Source organism: Ahaetulla prasina, chromosome 1, assembly GCF_028640845.1.
Source record: "Ahaetulla prasina isolate Xishuangbanna chromosome 1, ASM2864084v1, whole genome shotgun sequence".
In the NCBI taxonomy this organism is placed as follows: domain Eukaryota; kingdom Metazoa; phylum Chordata; class Lepidosauria; order Squamata; family Colubridae; genus Ahaetulla; species Ahaetulla prasina.
The window spans coordinates 63,747,833-63,764,356 of NC_080539.1; the positions used below are offsets into that span (position 1 = coordinate 63,747,833).

The window sequence follows — 16,524 nt, forward strand, 5'->3', positions numbered from 1 at the left end:
TTTGCACCATCTTACCAACAAGGGAAAGTCACTCTACACAATCTTCCTTTCAACAGGATTTTAATGAATACTTATATGAAATATGTATTTATCTATACCAAAGATTGGCAGTGAGCTTTCAGTGCTCAAACAAATTTTGAGCAAAGTTTGCTGCACTCCTTACTAGCACTGATGATGTTATCTAGTTTGGGTAATGAAACGTCTGCAAGGAAACAAGCAAGTTCAGAGAGCACTAAGGATCCTTCAAGTCTTTCTATTTGTTTGGTATAAACAAATAAATACCAAAATCTAATGATACAATACGCAAAGTAAATTCTGCAGGTGTGTAAACTAAAGTGACACTTTATATAACATTGCCCTAAGAACAAATATATGTATTATGTCTACAATGATTAAATCATGTATCAACAAAGGCTATAATTTTACGTACTGCTACTACACAATCCTGAGCTTTACATTTTATATCAGAATAAAGCATAGAGCTGTCACCCATTTATATCAAATACAGAACCAAATACATTGTAATAAGTAGTTTTAATGGTATCAATATTAAGAAAGAATGTAGAACTGGCCTTGAGAATGAAGAAGGAATGAGCAAACTCTAAAGGGGAGTGTTTTAGAAGACTACTCAGTCTTGAAAAAGAGGAAAGTATGAGGAAAAGGTTAATAAACTCCATTTTGATTCAGTTTGGCATAAATTTATAATCCAAAAACTTTATGTTTCAAAGATCTGTTATTCTACTTTACGACTAGAAAGGGCATTTCCAGGAAACCCACTGAAGCTGTAGCTTGATCTTGTCTACTTCAAAGGCAATGGTGAAATCCAATTTTTTTTATTACCAGTTCTGTGGGCGTGGCTTGGTGGGCATGGCAGGGGAAGTATACTACAAAATCCCCATTCCCTCCCCACTCCTGGGGGAAGAATATTGCAAAATCTCCATTCCCATCCTACTCTGGGGCCAGCCAGAGGTAGTATTTGCTGGTTCTCCGAACTACTCAAAATTTCCGTTACCAGTTCTCCAAAACCAGTCAGAACCTACTGGATTTCACCCCTGCTCAAAGGGCTATATCAATCTTAAGAGTCTCACTACTTTCTCGAGAGAGAGAGACTGGAACTTGCCTTTTAGACCCAGTATACAGTACCAGATCCTTCAGGTGTCCTACTGTCAGCAGAACATGTTTCTCAGGCATTATTAAAGCAGTAGCAGTAGGTGAATATGCAAGTAACGCATCTACCCAATGCCACAATACTGTTAATACAGCAATACTTACCATTTTTCATAGTTATGACCTTTGCAGCATCCCCATGATCATGTGATCAAAATTCAGATGCTTGGCAGCAGGTTCATATTTATGATGGTTGCAGTATCCCAAGGTCATGTGAATTTTTTTTTTTGAAATATTAACAGAAAAAGATTTTCGCCTTTCTGAAAGACAATACGTAAGGAAGATTTGGAAGAAATGGGTTGATTATATGTTTTATAACCATCATAAAAGACTAGATATTTGGATTTATACTGGATTTTGACGAGGAAGGACTAAAGTTGAACAGATATTGTAATTTCCCTGTATTGAAATTCTATAATCTGTTGTATTGAAATTTAAATAGAATATTCTCGAAAGATTTTATGTAAGAAAGACTTGGGGGGAAAATTATATGGTTATAGAAGTTATAAGGGAGATATTCTCTGAATTGGATTGGATCTTTATGCTTTAGCTGGTTTTAAATATTTTAGGATTAATTTGTTCTACTGATCTATATATTTTATTACTGTTTATTGTTAATTTTTTGAAGGATTTTGGTTATGTAAGGAGGAAGTCAGAGCTATTATACCAACTATTATTGGTATAATAGTTTTGGGAAAAAAAATTTTTTTAGCATATGGTTGTTTTATTTTTAACTATACCTTGTGTTTGTTCCGGGAAGCCAGGGGGGGAGGGGGGAGGGGGTTTGTGAAGGGAGAGGGGTTGGGGGGAAAGGGGGAAAAAAAAATTTTTGTAAAACTTTTTGAATAAAATAAAAAAAAAACTAACAAGGATGTAAAGAAAACAACTGCACTTTTCACAATCTGAACATTGTACTTAAACGTATTTTATTAGATTTTATGTCATAATCCTATTTTTGGTAGGTACAGATTTCCTTCTAACATTCACCTTTGTTAACATTTGTTAGAGGGCAAATTCCATTAAAATTATGTAATGATTTCTGAGAATACTTAATTTCTATATACTGATTACAAAATTCTAAAAGTATATGAAATGAAATGTTGCTTCGGCTGTCTCCTTCTAAATTACTCAAAATAATTGGATATATTCCGTTTCTGAAACATAAACATGAAGTTTGAATGTTACAGAAGGCTAGATTTAGTCATTATGGTGTCTATACTATATACAGGTATTAACATAAATGGAAATGTGACTTCAGTGCTACACAATGTTTAAAGATTACTATTGAGCTCATATTTTAAGTAAACTTAGATTGATTCTAAGTCAAGATGTCAAATAACTGTGAAAACATGGGGAAAATTATAACATGTTCTCTAATGACATAGATATGTTACTTTCTTTAAAAGATTAGTAAGTATTTAAATGGCAACTTGAATTAGCCTATAATTTTAGAATTTATTAATCCAAATTAAAACAAGCGGATTTTTTAAAAAAGAAATATGCCTTATGTGAGTATGTATATTTGTAAATATGTAGAGCCAGTTTGGTACACTGGTTAAGGAATCAGGCTAGAAGCCAGGAGCCTGTGAGTTCTACTCTTGCCTTAGGGCATGAAAGCTGGCTGGGTAACTTTGGACCAGCCCGTCTTTCTTACCCCAACCCATTTCACAGGGTGGTGGTTGTAGTGAAAATGGGAGGAGGTAAGAATATTGTATTTGCTACTTAGTTATAAAAAATAATAAAAGTGGTATGTACAGTATATATGTATTTGTGATTTATGTATGGCAGGAACAACTTGTGATTTCTTCCTGGCTTCTGCATTATTTATGTTATGAGAACCTGGCAGGAAACATGTATAATTCTCTTTGTTCAGCACCATTATTATTTGGAATAGTTACTGAACGAATGGCCGTAACCCAAGGACTATCTGCACCAGGTATTTTAATGGAGGATTTAAATTTAAAAAAATTAAATTAATGAACACTAGCTTTTTTAATTGCTGAACTGTCCCTTTTAAAAAAATGTGCTTAGAAACTCTTATTGGAACTCCTTTTAATAAGTCTTGGGTCAACTCCAGAAAACTAAATTCTTCAATCCAGCCTTGGAACCTATAAAGTAAGTTTCAGGGAAAAACATGACCTGAATTTCAGACTGCTGAAGAACATATAAATGTTATCTAGTTGTAGATCATCTATCTGTTGTTGATTTGCAGTCTCTTCTTCAGAAATAGATTCTGACTCACAGAACCAGAAGTATACTTTTGCCCCAACTGCACTGGAAAAAAGACTGAGGATGCTCTGGTTATTAGGAATAAATTATTTGATGGAGGGAAACACCCACAGCAACCATATTATTAGCCAAGTTTGCATAGATTCTCCAGAAAGTACTTTTGGTTTTGTTCATTGTCACTTCGTATCTTTTTGACTAGTATTCCAGCAAAAATTGTGGTGATACCAAAGATGTATGAATTAAGGATATGACTACATATACACTTTTATATACCAATATTGTCATGTTACTGACTGATAGCCCTAATTATTTGCAACAAATATTAGATACCTAATACACTGCAAGATGGAGTATGGATCTGAAAATTAATGTACCAAGGAACAAGGCAATTGGGTTTGACATGGAATTAATTGAAAATTATACATAAATAGTGAAAACTAAACCAAGTAGAAGAATTTGTATTTTTTTGGTAAAATGCTTACTAATTGTGAGGAAACAGAAAATTTAAGATGTGCAAATACTAATAGATAATGAGTAATAAGTGGTTACTTGTGGCCTGAAGCATGAAGGAAGTTTGAATAAAAGAAGTAAAAGTGGCTAAATATAAGTGCATATTTCTATCTACTACAGGTAGTCCTCAATTTATGACCACAATTCAGCCCAAAATTTATGTTGCTAAGTGAGAAATTGGTTAAGTGGATTTGCCCCATTTTACAACTTTTCTTGCCACATTTGCTAAATGAATCTCTGCAGTTAAATTAATAACATGGTTGTTAAGTGAATCTGTTTTCTCCATTGATTGTGCTTGACAGAAGTTTGCAAAAGGTGATCACATGACCCCGAGATCATAATATGAGTCAGTTGCCAAGTATCCAAATGTAAATCACGTGACCATAGGGATGCCACAACGGTCCTAAGTTTGAAAAATGTTGATGTCACTTTTATTGTGCCATTGTAACTTCAAACAGTCACTAAACAAACTGTTGCAAGTTGAAGACTATGTGTATGTAGAAGTAGAGATTATGTCAGTGAAAACATAAATATCAGTTTAATGTAACAGAAATGGGATACTTAAGAAGTACAAGATCAAGAATTAATGAATATTGAACTAATGTGTAGTGAATACAAAAACGGGATCAGTATGGAAGACATACTTGTAGTTTGGTCATATATAAAGAATGAGTGAGGATCAAATAGCAAATAAAATTTATGCAAGAAATAAAAAGTTTGGGGAATACTGACAAATACTGAGTCCTTCGGGAGATAGGGCGGTATATAAATATGATTAAATAAATAAATAAATAAACAAATCAAACAGTAATGGTTGGCTGGAGCAGATTAAGTTCACAAAAAAACTGAGAAATTTAAAGAACAAAAGTGATTTAGAAAGCAATTCGTGGACATAGTAGATGCAAGGATGTTTTATGTAAACTAGTTTTAGATATGTTTCCTTATCTTATTTTATGACCATAATTTCTTTCGTTTACTACTTCTTACTCCTTTTTTGCACTTTATATAATGTTGCTTACTCTGAAAGTGAACAGCATGCTGTTTATGAATGTACTGAATTTAATTCTAGTTTCTGTTTTTCTTTCACAACAACTAGCACTTGCCAAATAATATGTTTGCTTGTTTTCCCACTCCCAAGTTCCTAAAGAAGAAATAAGAATGGATTTATATAGGAAATTAATTTTTTTTGTTACTGCTATTGTAATCCAGTGCTTTAGAACTCCTCAGGAAAAACAAAACTGAGGGCTATGCTTATTGCCTGAATAAAATATATCATAAACTACAGTAAGAATATTTCAACATTATTTCTCACTCTCTGCCAATCGAAGAAATGAATAAGCTTTTCATTTCAATACCAAACAAATGCAACACTTTTCAATCTTTTGCTTATGTTAACAGTGTTTTTTGCTCAAAGTAGGTAACAATTTTAGAATGCTTTGTCCTGTGCTTTTCCTGGGAAGCAAAAATATAGAAGTGATTGTTCTATTTCAGTACTAAGAAACGTTTTTCAGTAATTGATCTTAGCATATGAGGCAATTAAATAGTAACACATAACCCATTTTTCTACTTCCACCTGGAGCCACCACACTATGCCAGTTGGAGAAACTAAACAAGCGCTGGGTCCAAGAGGACTGAAAGGTGATGGGTCAGTAAAAATTTTCAAAATATTTTTATTACAAACACAGCATTCATGAACTGTTGTGACTATGTAGCAAATAGTTTACCACAAATCCGTCTGCTGTCGTAATATTTTGGAGGTCACTGATACTTTGCTCTAATTAAATTTTTATATTAGGATCCTAATAGCCGTTATTAAGATAGAACTTTTAAATGTTTCAACAGTTCTGTTAAAAGTTAGGGAAATCTTCCTTCATAAAAAGCTATATTGGTTTGATAATTTGGAAATTAAAATTCTAGTACATCTAGAAGTTACCAGCCTGGAGAAGAGAGATTCGCCTTTATGGCCTAACTAACCACAGCAAGCAAAATAGCCTTCTATGTTGAACAGAAGCAGCAGCAACATTTTGGTAGCAACTATGCATAGACTATAACTCTTTCCAGTCAATAATGAGCCCATTTACCATTTTAATATTTCTTAATTCTAAAGCATCCTTTTATGAAAATGTTGTATTTAAAATCAGAAAAAGTACCTTAAAAGTGCTTGGGCTTTTGCTTTTTTTGCCAAAGAGAGAATAGATTATTCTTACAAGAATTGGAAAACTGTGTGGTGAAAAGAAAGAGAGAAGAACTAATTCCTTTTTCTCTCCAAATCCTATTTAAAATAACTTTTACAATCATCAAGTAAATTAGATACAATAATGAACTTTTATCAAGATGCAAAATTAGCAAAATAAGCCATCAATATCATTCATTTTCCCAGTTAGGGCTTTATATAACACAAATGTGTATTCTTATTTAAAGCCTCCATAAGAGGCTTTTTTTCATGTTTTTACAAGAGCATACTCTCAAAAGCACATATGTAATTGAACTGAAAGTTAACATTCTTAACTGTCTCTGGGGAAACCTTGCAAATTCTGAAGCTGTTGTTGAAATTTTGCTATATATGGATCTTCCTTTAAAGACAAACATATTATTTGTAATGCTTTACTCTAAAACAATCATAATGTTTAACCCAAAGCACGTGTTCTATTATAGATACAATTTTTGAAACAGGAATCTATATTTTTTTAAAAAAACATCTGACATGTACCATTATGACAAATATTTCTCGATCCTAATTTCTTGCATGCTTTGTTTGGGGACTTGACTTTACAGTATGAGAAGCTTCCTCTCAAAAATATTTTAGAACAAGCCTGGACCAACATTATAATTATATCTTCAGGGACTAATCATTCCTGTATCCTATAATCATTTTCTGAAATAAAAGATTATAGAATTAAAATAGAATGAAGTATGAAATACATCCATTATGAAAGAAAAATTGTTAAAGTATTATGGATAAAGTTAAACTTGTCATGCAAAAGAAAAAAAGTACAAAATATGCTCACTCACGTTTCTCTCATTATTAGGAAAGCTCTGGTCTCAGAATACATCAATCATGAATTTCCCACCCTCACAAATTAAGAGGAGTAAGAAAAAAAATGGAGTGATTGCAATAGAACTTAAAACTGAGTAAGTTTTAAAAACACGCATTTATGCTCGCAAATTCAAAGCAATGTTTTATTAATTGCTTCAAATCCAAAATGAGAGAAGACACACATCTCACTAAGAGTAAACAACACAGGTGCATATTGTGGATTGTTAGGAGCCAAAACTATCCAGAAAGTTGAAGGTATTTAAATCATATCATGTCTTTTCATCAGAGTTCTATACTTTAGTAACAGTTTTAGTTAAGTGAAATGAAACATGTGATTTGTTAAAAACAAATAAAAGCTGAAAATTTCGGAGTAATGTTACATTCCATGAATTCCATGCTGTGTGGGCTAAGAGCTTAAAGCCAGCCTGCTAGATCGCAACATTCATTCATATTGTTCAGCAATCTAACTTGAAAACTAGCCAGTAAGATATTTCTGCAAGTTCATAGGCAAAACATAAAGATGACAACCATCTAATTATTCCAGACATCCTATATGTATACATTTACTGCTTTTAAACATATGATATTCTGTTCTTGTCTATTATATTAAATAGCTACTGACAGGATTATTTTCCTTGATCACAATCTTCTAAAACTTTTTACATTACCATATCTTGTGATACATAATTCTATAAAATACCTTTGTTAAATGTATTTTTGTCTTTCTGGAGTCGATTATCGACAGCTTCAGTCAATAAACCTTAATTCTCACTGCATAAAATTTACAGAACTTCCAAGAGCATAATGTAGTATGATAGATATGAAAGCTATGATGCACATTGTCTTATTTATTATGATTTTTTAATATTCCTATTCTGTAATACTTGTGAATATTAATCTATTAATGTATTTTTCAGTAAACATTCTGGTTTTTCCATATTTATACATTAGTTGTTATATTGACTTTGTATCATCACTTTTATATCTGTGTTTGCAAACTGATATCTGATATATTTTTATCCATTAGATTTTTTGTGCAAAATCTGTTTTTAATCTGAATTCTTTTTCTTTGAAAAAATAAATTGTGAGTCTATGAGAATGAATTGAAAATGATTCTCTCATAGGTACAGAATCAACATGACATCTAAAGCTGACAGTTTGTCTAACTGAAGTAGGAATATTCAGTGCAAAACAGAATGTGATCTAGGTTCTAGAATAGAGAAAAATAGCATGTGACATACTTCAAAAGAATGACTAAACTTCATTGGCCCAAGGCTATACTAAGTCAAATGATAAAAAGTCTTGCAGTTCCACCCAAAATACATAGCAAAATTATGGTGTTAAAATTAGAACTGATTCCTTTCCAAGTATATGCTGATACCAATTTGGTTATATTAAACTACTGTTTGCTTCATCAAAAAGCTGAATATGTACAGCACACTAAATCTTAAACCAAAGCTGATTCACATAATACATTAAATTAAAACCACAAGCATTATTATTCATTAGTGTGATGTGTGAACCAGACCACTGAGTTACAGGACATTACCCTATTACAGGATATTAGAAAGTAACAGAGAAGCCTTGTTGAAAGTAACTGAAATGCTCTGCAGATACTACTGGCATAGAACATAGTGTTGCTTGGTGTTCTTATCTAGACAAGGACTAAATACATAGTGTATCTATATGGTATTGTACACAATTTAAGCAGAACCTTTTTAAAGATAGTGATTTAGTATACAGTACTGAAACAATAAAATGGAAATTGCTTCAGAGTATCTTTCTTTTTCAGAATAAAAATATATTAATTTTAATCTAAAGCTTTCTAGTTTAAATAGGAACTATGCATTGAAAAACATATTGAAGTAATATTGTGTTGAGACATCAATGCAGAAACTTACCCACAAAAAACATGAGTTACAAGAGACAAGCAGATGTTTCTGAAAGATTTCCTCATCATTTGGTGTTGATTAAGAAAAGGATGATCACCAGAGCCTTCAGTTATGAGTATTTAAATAAGGTGTATCCTATTTCAAGTCATCATTTATTATTATTATTATTTGCATTTATATCCCGCCCTTCTCCGAAGACTCAGGGCGGCTTACACTATGTCAAGCAATATTTATTCTATGTCCTTATTAGGACATTCAGTTGAGTAATAAAAAGACAAATATTTCACTTCTATATTGAATGATGGGAACTATTATTTAAAAGTTTTGGTACATGTGCTGGTTATAGGAGGGAATTACAAAGCAAAGGTTATATTTGGACAATAGTTTTAGAAATGCTAATAGGAAATGCTAAACAAGAAATTTTAAAAAGATTGCTTGGTTAGTTTATATTTATTTATGCATTTATTTTTATTTCATATTTCTAAACTACCCAGATCCCTCAAAGAGAGGCTCCAGGTAATGTGCAATATAATATAACTGATAAATAAAAAAGTATGCAATTAACATTAAAATTAGAAATTGAGTTAGAGTTAAAAATTTAAATGATAAAATAATGAAATATCAAAAGGGAAAGAAAAATCATAAAATGGCTAATTAACATTGGAGTATAACAGGTAGGGAGGCTTTCAGGGTACTAGCCAGCCCCATGGTTGCGTTGTCCTCTATGCCCCCCATGCAAGACCACAGAGCCAAGTTTTGACCCCTTTGCAGAAGGCAAAGAGACTGGAGGCTTTCCTGTCCCATGTAGGGCTCTATAGGTGATGACCAACACCTTGAACTGGACCTGGAAATAAACTAGTATCCAGTGCAATTCGCAGAGCATTATATGTGCACTTCTTTGGGCACCCAGTATGGCTCGTGCTGCTGCTCTCTGTACCAACTGAAACTACCGGATACTTTTCAGGGCTAGCCCCATGTAGAGTGCATTGCAACAGTCCAATTGGGAGATCACCATATTTCTGTATAGATCATGGATGACAAACTCGCCACATCACATTGCTGTCATGTGACATTTTGTGACGTTTTTCCCCTTTGTGGAGCTGCGGTGACACATCTGGCCCGCAGGCTGCCAGTTTGACACCCCTGGTATAGACCATAATGTATAAATTGTTTTCAGGATCTGGATGCATGAAATTATTTCTAGCAGATAATTGATCAGGCAGCTTCTTAATCATGAAAATACTATGAAGTGCTTGCAGATGCATATATTATTATTTTTTTCATACAGAATAGGCAAAGGGGGCAGAACCCAAGCATATGAATACTGAGGTAAAATCAGAACAATTTTCTGTCCCTTTTATATTTTGTGTTTTCATACATTCAGACAGAAGATTGGTTTGCTTGGAAACATTATTTTTCAAGCATTAAAATGTAGCTGCAGAATATAGCTAGTCGGCAAAGATTTGGGGAATGTTTATCAAACTATCATCAAAACTGTGTCTCAAGTATTATGCTTGGCCATATAAAAACACTGGATAGGATTAGTCGAGTGGATTAGACTGCAGGTTCAATTTTCCCATAACTTTAAGCTTGCTACAATCACTGTATAAAAAAGAAATTCTTACACAATTTGTGATATCATAGATTGTCAGGTTGGATTCTAATATAACAAGCCCATTAGAGAGCTTCTTTCTCAGAGCAATCTTGGTAATCTTCCTCTCACCAGATTTCAAATATTATGTTGTGTTATGATTTAACCATGGTTCACAGAATCAGCCACAACTGGAAAATCTTTCAATATATACTGAATATGTAATGAAGCATAAATCATAGTTTATAGCAAACTATAATTGCTAGATTTACAAAGCACTCTAAACTAAAACCAAGGAACCATGTGAATTAGTTATGGCTTAGTTAGAAGTGTGAATCCAGCCATTAACTCTTCTAATAGGCGGGCGCTGCTCTTCCCTAAGAGATAGTGGTATCCAGAGTATGCAATCAAATGTCCCTGTATTTATACTTTAAAATGTCCAATTGTCTAGTATCTGCACTAATCTTCTTAGCTTTCTTCTCTTACCCACAAGATAATGACTACAGATTCTTCCCTCTGAATTTTTTTTAAAAATTCTATTTTGATTTCATTCTATAAAGTTCCAAAAAAGTGGCAAATCTCAAAATGTAGTACATTCTACCACATATTGATAGACTTATTCTAATATCTGACCAGATGAAAAATCAGTATTAGCAAATTTCTCGTATATATTTGGGAAAATCTCACATGCTTTCACAGTATGTTCTTATGCTTGCAACAGGAATTTCCTGAAGCTATGAGGTAACAATATTTTGTTAACATGTTGTCTCAGATATATATTATGCAATTTCCCCAAAACACCAAATGTGTACCTTCCCAACAAAAATAAGAAGTCCTATGGCATCTTAAAGGTATAAAATATACCCTCATGCTCTTACTAAAGCATTCTGGATAATTTCACAGTCTAAACTAGGGGATTATATGCCAGCAAAGCAGCTTCTATGTTGACAGTAATGCCTATCTTTGCAGCAGTGGCCTAGTTCACACATATTAAGTCACAAGATCATGTATTTAAGCATGTTATGACAAATGAGGGGCATTGTGATTAAGTATAATGTGTATACCACTTATCCATTAACTGTGAGCACAGAGACATTATTTTTGTTTATTTGTAGTAGAAATTGGAAATATATTAAAGTGAAAATCTGGTGTACTGAGTTATGCTCAAATCAGAAGTCCAGGAAGCTGTTTCAGAAGTTGAATTTTGACAATGTGTATTTTGAAAACCTGTCTATTTTATTTATATACTGTATGCTCCTGGTACAAACCAGAAATCAGGAAGCAGGATGAGGATATTAGGGCATATTTTCTGCACATAAGAATGTTTGATTATGACTAGAAAAACAAGGGAATAAACCAGAGTTAAATGTTAACATTCAGTACTGTAAAATAAATTTTTAAAAACACCAATAGTACAGAAAATCTCAGAACATTATTCTGTAAAGCTTAATAAGGAATTATGGACTGTCTGTTCAAACAAAGTTTGCCTAGAAAGAAGAATATATATAAGGTTTATTATCTTAATGGGTGTGTTAGCTAAATTAGTAAGATTTGCCTATCAACAAACACTAGAAACAAACTACAACATAGCTTTCTCCAATGTGATGAGTTCCAGATGAATCTTTATAATAATGTGTAGCAGGCTCAGATAGCTTTGAAGACTAAGTTTCCCTATGTATATTTTGTACTGTGACACTGAATGTTGGACTGTACATATTTCTTTTTCCCATTCTGCAGAACACTTAATATCCTTAGACTAGAAGTTAGCTAACTATATTGATGTTGCCTTAGACAAATATACACATTTCAGTTAAATTTAACATCATCATCATCATTTCCTCTACTTATTTATATGACTTATATCAGAAGATGTCCAAGTTATATGCTACTTATTGCTGTTCATAAAAAGCCAGAGCTAAAAGAGCTGGAGAATGCCTGGCACTTGTTCTGGCTTTTTATTTCAGAGTTACAGCATGAAATACTCCCAATTAATGACAGCTGATACATTTCTCAATAATGAAATAAAATAGTGTGGCAAATTGGCAACTTTTGAAAAAGTGACAAATACTCATTCTTCCTATTCATTTGGGATAAATGTTAACAGATGAAACTGCTCTAAGCAAGGCCTTAAAATTCAAATTACTAATACAATATGATTATCTGTCTTCATTTTTTATTCAACCCATGTGGTATTTGATTATGAAAAGCTGACCCTACAGCAATTATAGGCCTACATGACTTTCAAAACCATCACACTTGTTGCCAACAGTATACCACCATCTCATCTGTCTTTTCAGCACTGTAGTAGATCCATACAAAACCACTATTGTATACTGATAATAAGTTTAAATCACCCTTTTTCCCAATATAAATTAGTTCTTCAAATGGAAATCTACATTGCAATCTTAATCTTCAAATAAGCCATCTGACTTATGTACAGATAATGACAATGGAAGTAGGTATCTAATGTCCAAATAGACTTCTGCAGTACATGTGAATTTTTTAAATGATATTTTTGCTTGCATAATGCTACGCTTTGTTAGAGCAGTCAGCATGCATGCTTGTTTAGAATATTTAGGTCAAGAATGTCAATGAATTTTGATTTAAATCAGTAGTTCTTTAACTTTAGTCATTTAAGTAATGATTAGTTAATAATTTTCTTTTACAGATTCTGCAAAGGGCAGGGGATGAGTCTCAATGATCTCTGGAGTGCGTTTGAAGTTTATGATTCTGTTTAGATCTATTACACATCTATTTAGGAATAAATCCCACTGGGTGCAGAATGCTTCTCAGCAGATATACACAGAATTATGCATTAAATTATTAGGCTTAATCAATCACATCTGGTTTTATCACAAAAATTAGATGTAGTCCATTTATGCTCCCCCCAATCTAATTTCATGTTGTAGTTCTTCCCACCAAAAAATTCCATGCCGTTTCTGAATTCCATAACTGATGGAATGGTCCCTTAAAGTTGCCTGGAATTGAGATACAAATTTTATAGCTCAGTTTGCAGACTTAATGTTTTTAGTCTTTTTCATTTTTAACGATGTAAGATCAACAGAACAACTCAAATGCAGAAAATGTTAATATCACAGAAACTGATTTTTAAAAGACCATGCTTAAAAAAAATGTTAAGGGTATTCTATCTCATTAAAGATGGTCAGAGAAATTTTATCACTTTGAGAAGACACCTGGCTCCCCTAATCATCTTAGACATCGCTTACTCAGAACTTACCACTCTGGGTTTATCCAGGGTCTGCAGGAAGGCTGGACTTTGGTCCAAGGATCGCTCAGGATCACTGGAGATATCTTCTTCAGACTCTTCCCAGGATGAGGAAAAGCCAGTGGAAGAAGCTGAGGAAGAAGACAGCTTCCTGATTGGCATGCCTTTTGGGGGAGCTGCTTCTGTTTTTTCCTCTTCCTGAGCATCCAGGTCTGTCACAATAACAGCAGGAATGCTTGCACCTCCACAGCAGCCCCCCCCTTCCACTAGGGACCATCTAGGTTGTGGTAGTGCTGCAGAGATCCCTGAGGAAAGCTGCTGTTCCTGCAGCCCAACAGCATGGGCTTCAGCCATCTCAGATAAAGACTGCTTCTCAGAGAATGTCAAAGTGAACAGGCTGCTGCTACCCTCCTTGCTGTCAGTTCTGGTAAGGCAAGGCGGGTCTCCTGGAGGAAGCAGCTCTCCAAGGGGCTTCTCTATGGCTCCAGAGCCCTGCCCTCCAGAAAAGTCCCTCCTCCAGAGCCCAACTTCTATGAAGCTTTGATTCTCACAGCAACTGCTCACCATGCTTGACTCCTCCAAAAGTTGTCCCTCGCCTTCACCTGGCTGCATCATGCTGCTCATCTCATCAGAGCCCCGAGTTTCCTCACAGATTCTCCTGCTCTCCATCTCTTTGGAGTCTTTTTCTTCCAGAGGCTCACTTCTCACCTCAAAGCCCTGCCTCCCAATAGGCCACAGACCCCTTTCTGCCTGCCTGGACGCCTGTGCCCTGGAAATCCCATTCACCCTCCCCATCTGGTTAGAATTGGGCCCTTTCAACCCTTTATCCATTGAATCTGAACTCCACATCCCAGTTTGGCTCCTGTTCTCCACCTCTTCTGAATCCTGTGCTCCAAAGGTCTCTTTGGCCGATTGCATTGCCTTTGGGCGCTGCTCTCGGAAGAGTCCGTTTTCTTTCTCAGGAGAAGGAGACGCCCCGTCGGATTTTCCCTTGCCTGCCACCTGTAATAGATGGGTGTCCTCGGAACCCTTCTCTGCCTCCTTCTCTAACGCTTTCCCTGTGGTTTCCAGTCGGAACCAGAGTTTATCGAGCTCCTTGATTCCCTCCTCTATCTCTCGTTGCCTCGACGGGGTATCCTCCACACGCTGCAAGGGGCAAGGTCGGCTTGGGGAAGAAGGCGACTTTCTCCTGGGCAGGCGGGGACTCTTTAGGGGGAAATTGGCGCCCCCCGAACTGCTGTGCGCCTGGATGTGTGCCTCGAACAGCCCCACTTTCTCGACCACCTGCACGTTCTGCAACTCCCGTTGGAGGATCCGGGATGTCCTGAAAGATTCTTTCCAGCCGGGCGAAGGAGACCGGCTCTGGGGGCTAGTCCAGATCGGGCTGCTGAGCTCTCGAGGGGACTTGAGAAATGGAGCCTCCTCCTCCGGGGCCCGCGCCGGCTCAACCGGAGGGAAGAGGAATGCAGTGGGAGAGCTGCTGGAACTGCCGCTGCTGCCCAGAGGCAAAGGGCAATAGCTGCTATGCCTCTCGCTTCCCCGGACGACTTCAGGCGGCCCTTGTCTGCGCGTGGCAGGAGGTGTCTTGCTCCTACCTCCTCTGCAGCCCCCGCTCTTCTCCTCTTCCTCGCCGCTCTTCTTCATGATCACTAGGCTGTTGAGCGCATAGCAGAACACGGCCATAGTAATGGGTCCGGCCGCCGGGGGACAGGCTCGGCTTCCTCCTCTTCCTCCTCCTTCACCCAGGTCAGTTTCTGCCGAACAGCCCACGTCCTCTTAGGAGGGGGCGGCGGCGGCGGCAGCTGCTGCAGCATTGCCCAGGGAACGGGAGACGCGCAGGGGCGATGAGCGGACCCCGGTCCACAGCTCCATAAACACGCAAACTGGATGGGAAGACAAGAGAAGCGACAGTGAGCGCGCGAAAACGGAGAAAGCTCAAACCGGCCCTGCCAATTGGCTACGAGGGACAGAGTTCGGCCAATGGCGGCAAAGCTCTCGCTCGGGAGCCCGGCTGCGAGAAAGACGTGAGTTTAGCCGCAAAAGTTCAGCAGAGTCCAGCTCCGCCTCTTTTAAAAGTTCATTACGTTGATCAAAGGAATAGCATATTAACCTGAATCTTTACATAATCCAGATTCTAACTTCAGTGCCAAGGTTCAGTCCCAGAACGCGCGGGAGATAATAGAGAAGGATCCTTTATGTGTAGTACAGCAAGGATGGAAATCTTATGATCCCCGAATTGCTCCGAGCTAACAGATCCCGCTTGATCACAGGCTAAAAAATGACAGTACAGTTTCTCGTCATTTTAACGTTGACAAACACGTCACGTGTTGTACACGTTACCCCACCCGCTTTGGTGAAATATTCTAAACTTACCCAAAGTGCTAAATGCAACCCTTGGCCACAAAATGAGAATCTTATCTACTTTGAAGTAAGCTGTTTTACATCCATATAACTGTAAATAAGCTTGTTACATTTTCTACAGTTAAAGGAATGAGAGGAGAAAGAAAAGAGAAAACAGAGAATGAACAGGCCTGTGAAGGCTATGGCAAAATAAATTAGAAGCCAAGGCTTAACATCTATTTTCCAGTAGAATAAATAAGCAAATAACACAATCGATAGGTGAATTAGAATGCCTCTGAACGTGTGCTATAATATATATATTATATATATAGCACACGTTCAGAGGCATTCTAATTCTATATATATAAATCTCTCAGCAATCACAATCAATATTAAGGGCAAATATACGTGTCCCAGGGTAATGATGCGAGACTGAATTTGGGTCAGTCAACCAGAGGTTTGCTCTTCCAAGCTTTTGGACTCAATGTGGAGCCCATCTTCAGGGAATTTCTCTTTACTGGAATGTGGGCTT

The 16,524-nt window shown here is 36.1% G+C and overlaps 1 protein-coding gene across 2 annotated transcripts in view; it reads right to left on the reverse strand.

Annotated features, from left to right (window-relative positions):
* ITPKB (inositol-trisphosphate 3-kinase B) overlaps positions 1–16,524 on the reverse strand; it is a 107,285-nt gene that overhangs the window by 49,988 nt on the left and 40,773 nt on the right. For both annotated transcript variants that reach the window (XM_058165017.1, XM_058164208.1), the window contains one exon: positions 13,665–15,535. In XM_058165017.1, the coding sequence (XP_058021000.1) occupies positions 13,665–15,335 (1,671 nt within the window). In that variant the 5' untranslated portion in view covers positions 15,336–15,535. The remainder of the gene's footprint in view (positions 1–13,664; positions 15,536–16,524) is intronic.